Consider the following 6,046-nt stretch of genomic DNA (forward strand, 5'->3'; position numbering starts at 1 on the left):
TACTAGAAGGAATATAATTGGACCTTTCTCTCCAAAAATTGGACCTTTCTCTCCGAGAAGGGTCTCACAAGAGGTAAAAGGTACCACATGGCCATTAGTATTCTCCAGTTAATACCCATCTTGTTGGAGATATTGTCGCAACCCCCGACCACTGCCCCGGGAGGCAGGCGGCCACGAGCTACTCAGAGTTGGTGGTATCGGTTTTTATTAACTTGGTAGCGGAATTTACATTAGAACCGTAGTTAGGAAATAGTTTATCAGAGTAAAACACCACACTTTTATAATAATAAATACATGGGAAAAACCCAAGTTTCCATTACAAACATGTTTTTAGGGATACACCCTAATTTATTGAAATATAACTTCTACTTTATTTTGGTAACTTTTATAGCCACTTTTCCATGCCTTCAGTGCTGTCAAGCTGGCTTCTAATTGGCTTTGACATTTTTTTTACCTGAAGTGCGTTTAAAAATATTTTATCAGCAAGAAATACTGGCGAGTGAATCCAGTTTAATCAAAACAAGTTTTATCATTTTACAGCGTTGAGGGCAATCCAGCAATTACATTTGTTTACATCTACTTTAATTACCACCCACGGTACTGTCAATCCTGACTGGTGGTAATGTTACTACTCATAGTATAGTAACAAATTTTGTATACAAAACCCAACATACCGATGAAAATTGTAGAGTTACAAATACTCAATCACTGTTAATTATAATGTAAAAACATTTGAGGTTTTGTAAAAATAGTTCACAAAAAGGTTTCACAAAAAGAGGATTACTCACATTGGTAATTTAGGTATTTCCTTGTGATTTCCTTGTTATAATCTACTAAATTAAACAATGCACATGTGTTAGTAAAATAACCCAAATTTACATTAGCTATACCCTCCCCGAGACAGAACTCCAACGACTGAGTCAGGCAGAGTCTTGACATGCGTTACGGAGCACTAGATCGATCGGGCAGCGTATCTAATACGTAACCGGGGGTTATGATACTTACATCGAGGCAGAGCTTCGCTAATTAGTGGGTATAATGCTCGGGAATTATAATTGCTATCAGAGAATTAGAGAGAAAGTTGTTTTATGAACGAATTGAAACTGAATGCAAACGTCCCCTATTTATAGTTCTGATCAACCAGCGGGTCACGGCCCGCGACCAACATAGCCAAGTCCTTCGCAGCCTGTGAGGACTGTAGGCTAGGTTCTAGCCTTGGCTGGTCACGGCTATAGGTCCAACACGTATATGACACGTGCCGCACTAGGGTGCGATCTGGTGGCCTAGCTGCCGTGCTCCACGACAGCCTTACTTGACACTGTCGTGCCCCGCGACAGCCTTAGGAGGGTTATTATAGATATAAAAATTTTAAAACGGTTTGGATAAAGTAAATTCACAATTAACTTATCATAAATCAACTTAAATACTAACCAACCAACGAAACCTTTGTCCCTACAAATCCTATATATACGAATTCAAAACCGGGACTTCAAACATTCACCTTCAATTTCAAAACCCACTTACAAGCCCTAAAACCCTCTCGTTGTTTTAAAAGAAAAATTCATCTTCAACCCACCAAGTCTGCATCCACCTCCGTCAATCTCAACATTCCAGCAATTGAACACGAAGTTCCCTTCATCAACGAAGATGACTTTCTAGCCATTAAAGACAAGAATCTCAAGATGAACACTGAACACACGCTGTATGACCAAAGATGTCAAATTTTGATTGAATTTCAGCTAAATTGTCCGATTAGTCAAGCCATGATCAAAACCAAACATGTACCTGAAAGTATCATACAACAAATTGTGCAAACTCTTGAAGAAATCAGTGATGAAGAGATGAAAGCTTATCTCTGGGAAGTATTTCAGTGACCATCACTTTAAGAAAGATCAGAGAATGGTTAGAGCTTCCAATCAAAGCAGCCTACATGGAAGCACCTAAAAAAGGAGGAACTTTTGAAGTAGTTCAAGGAGCTTGGTTACAAAGAACGAATCACTAGAATTGGAGACTTCAAAAGAAACAAACTATCTGCATTCTGGCAAGTGATGATGGAGACCCTGAACAAATGCTTGACCTCAAAGATTGGAGGAGCTGATCAGATAAACATGTTTGTTCTCACAATCATGTATGGACTCATCATAGGGTACAACATTGATTATGGAACAGAGATATTTAACATGATGAAGAAATCTGTCCTTGCCAAGTCTGGAAGAATTGAAACACATCTACCACATCCAAGATTTTGGTCAATAATCATTGTTGAAACCTTTGAAGAAAGAGACATCGAATTGCCTCTGACAGAAAGAATATGGAAGTCACCTGTCATGAAGTCCTGGTGTACAATCCAAGGTTGGACCTCTGCCAGAGATGTACCAACTTCACCAGAAAGCATGCTTTCTCTAATAGCAGAAGACTCATCATATCGGAAGAAGCATGAAGATATTCTCAATCAGGTGGAAGTCCTCAATCAAGCGGAAGTATTCAATAGTAGCTGATCACCAGAAGATGATCATATCTCAAGAGCACCAGACATAGCAGAAGCAGCAGAAGATCATCAACATGTCACCAGAACCCATTGATACTGATGAGCAAGAGCAAACAATGTTGGAAAAACATCAAGAGACAGAGATACAACATGCAACAGAAACAAGTGCTCACACCAATCTTTCTGTTAATATTGCTAGAAACTCAACAGGGTCAGATTCTGATGACTCTGTTGAAGTAAGTTACAAATTTGTTGCAAGAGAATTTAATGCAATTATTGAAGAGAATATTGGTTGTTCTATACATCTTGACTCTAAATCAAATGATGATGAGGAGATTGAGACAGCAACAGGTAGAGATCAGGAAACTGATCAAGGAAATCTAGAAGAGGAAAATAGGCTTTTCTCAACAACTCATAGAGGATCATTCACCAGACTAATCCAAGAAGTGAGAAAATCCAGATGTGAATATGTTTCACGAATCTGGTAAAGGTTTTTCTGATTGGTCTCATGATCAATCTGAACCTTTGAAAACAACAGCAAGTGTGTCTTCTGCTGGTGTGTTAGCCGGAACATCTGTTGTTCCACCTTTTCCCTTGGAAACACCTATCATCTCAAAAGAACAACTTGACACTGTACTTGACAATGTAATACAAGTTGTAACAAAACAATCAACAAAAGAGTCAATGACATCAGTTGAGGCAAAACTGGATATGGTGCTAGAGGAACTTAACAGCCAAAAATCTGATATCAAGACTTTATCAGAACCAGTGGAGGTTATCAAGAGTCAGACTGAGAAAAACACTGAAGTTCTGAAGAGTATGCAGCAGACCCCAACAAGTTCATCAGAAAACAACAGATTTCTAGCAGAATTCAAGAAAATCACTGAAGAACTGGAGGTTATTAAAACTCAAGTGAAGGAAGCTGTTGAGAAAAAGAGAGCCGAAAATTCAGGTGAAATAATAGAAGAAATCAACAACATAATAGCAAGCAACAACAACATATCTGATGCTCTTGTGAAGTTGATAAAGGAATGGGGAGAGCAGAAAGAACAAGTCCAGACAGAGCTTAAGAAGGTGCATGAAGAAGAAAAGAAAAATGCAGATCTGATGAATGATGTACATTCTCTAATGAAAAGGATGCACTACAATGTTGCCAGATTGGCAAAAATAAATGTTCAAGAACTAATGATTGCCATTCCAAAGGAAGCTTCAACACAAGAAGTCCCCTCAGCAAGAGTCACACCACCAGCTCAGCCAAAATCAGCACCACAAGTCAGCAAAACAAAGCCTGCACCAATGGGACATTCTCCACCAGTACCAAGGTCAGAAATTCCCAGAAGGACAAAATCTTCACTAGTAATCATGCCTGAAGAAAGTATCACCCCAATAATAAAAGAACCAATGAACAAAGGAAATCAGGAAGCATCATCTAAGCAGACTACATCAGATGAAACAGTTTTTAGTTAGTCTTTGGTCATGACAGAGAAAAGAAGATGGGAGGAATCTGCAACATCTTCAAAAAAGCCCAAGCTAGCTCCTGAAAAAGATTCAGAAGGGAATTTCATAGGATTTGTGCAAATTATTGATAGAGAAGACATGATGTTCCCAGAAAGTAAACTCATGCAGTACTACTGGTCTGAACAAGATAAGCCTAAAAGACCACTGAGTCCAGTCAGTAGAAGTGTAAGTGAATAGAGACTTAGAAGGGAAAATTCTACATACACAGACCTCAAACAAATCCTGTGATAAGAGTTAGAAAGTTGGATCCTCTTGTAACTCCAGATGGTGTGTTGGGGGATCTATGAATAAAACAAGTACACTCTAATAAGGAAAAATGGTGAGGAAGAAGTAATAACTGATGGTGACTTGGCAGACAAACTCCATCTAACCGATAATGCAGAAGAGAACCTATGATGAAGAAAAGGGAAACACCAGGGTTATAAGAAGAGCTATCAGCAGCCTATCAAAGAGTGGGGTTAAGTTGTTCACCCGCATAGCTATCACTGATTTTGATCTTTGCATCAACTTTGACCACACAGTCAACAAGAAGCGATACATAACACCTCCTAACACAACAATCCTAACAGAGCTGAAGAATGAATCCAGAACAGGGGTAATTTTTGAAGAACTTGAGCTATCTGTTGTTTTCAAGGATGTTGCAGGAGCAAAAGCTCTTTTAGGGTGAGAGAAATATGCAAGTATTCAAATCAAACTCTCAGATACATAAGATAATGCATGAATAAGAAGCAAAAGCAGCTCAAAATCAAAGGACGTGATAAGCCAAATATGAGAAAGGAGATTGAAGAAATTATAGAAGAATGGATTGCAGCAAGGAACCTTTACAAAGCAATGTGCAAGGAATGCAGCAAGCCAATACCTTATAAGAAGAGTTTGAAGCATGATGATTTCTACCGTTACAACATTTAAAGTCTTTGAAAAACAATTTTAAGTTGTATTGTTTTTAAACAATCTTTTTGTTACATTTTGATTATCTTAAGTTCATGTTTTGAGTTCTTTGTTATAAGTAGTTATTTTTCTTACAACACTTAGGGGGAAATTGTTAGGAAACTTTTTGTAAGTGTTGAAGAAAAATATGATCATGTCCTGAAGATGACAAAGTCAAAAGGTCATGCAAAACGAAGATACAAGATAACATGAAAAGTAGAAAGCTAAACATCATCTTCAACAAGTATCAGAAAGTGATCACAAGCAAAGAAGGACGATCAAATAAGACCAATCTGATAAGTCTGATGATAAATCTGGTATTTATCATCAAAATATGGTGAATTCTGTTCATAAGAAATCTGATGATCAAGCCAATAGATTTCTGGTACGTTATTCATCAGAAAATCTGATGTACCAACTTGTCAAAGAGATAAGGTTCTGCAACCACATTAAAGTAGCAAGTGGACTTTGGATGGATTCAATGAATACGCCAAAAAGCTACTTTATGCAGACAAGTGCATGAATAAACAATTTTTTATTCATGTCAAACATTCTCTATAAATAGAAAACCCAACCTATAAGGGAGAATGAGTTAAGCCAATCATTCGTTACATGTAGGGATGGCAAAAATACCCGAGCCCGACGGGTATACCCGAAACCCAACACAAATGGGACGAGTATACCTGATACCCGACGGGTATTGGGCCGGGTATGGGTTTAGTTTTAAAAATTTTCGCGGGCATGGGATTAGGTGATACTCGACCCAATTACCCGAAACCACATACCCGTTTACCCTAACTATATACCCAATCATATACCCGGATTTTTTAATTTTTATTTTTATTTTCCATTAACCCTTGTCTATAAGTGATTTATTTTAGTATGTTCATAATGTGAAAAAAAAATAAAATTTCTTTTAGTATATATATTTGATAATAGTGTTTACATTTTGCATGTTGTGAAGTATGTACATATAAGTGTATAAGTATTATAAAGTTATTATTAATTTATGATAAAACTTATATTATGTAATGTACACTTTTAGTTTATAATAGTTGTTGTATAAATAAAATATATAATAATTATAATAGTAAAAAAATGTATTTGGAAACC

General features: G+C 37.1%; 1 protein-coding gene across 1 annotated transcript; it reads left to right on the forward strand.

The window, feature by feature from the left end:
• Positions 1-2,562: 2,562 nt before the first annotated feature.
• On the forward strand, positions 2,563-4,183 carry LOC110913557 (shootin-1-like). The gene is made up of 3 exons (XM_022158378.1): positions 2,563-2,950; positions 3,027-3,863; positions 3,972-4,183. The coding sequence occupies exons 1-3, from the start codon at positions 2,563-2,565 to the stop codon at positions 4,181-4,183; spliced, it is 1,437 nt and encodes a 478-aa protein (XP_022014070.1).
• Positions 4,184-6,046: the final 1,863 nt, after the last annotated feature.

The sequence above is a fragment of the Helianthus annuus genome, chromosome 15 (genome assembly GCF_002127325.2).
Source record: "Helianthus annuus cultivar XRQ/B chromosome 15, HanXRQr2.0-SUNRISE, whole genome shotgun sequence".
Lineage (NCBI taxonomy): Eukaryota > Viridiplantae > Streptophyta > Magnoliopsida > Asterales > Asteraceae > Helianthus > Helianthus annuus.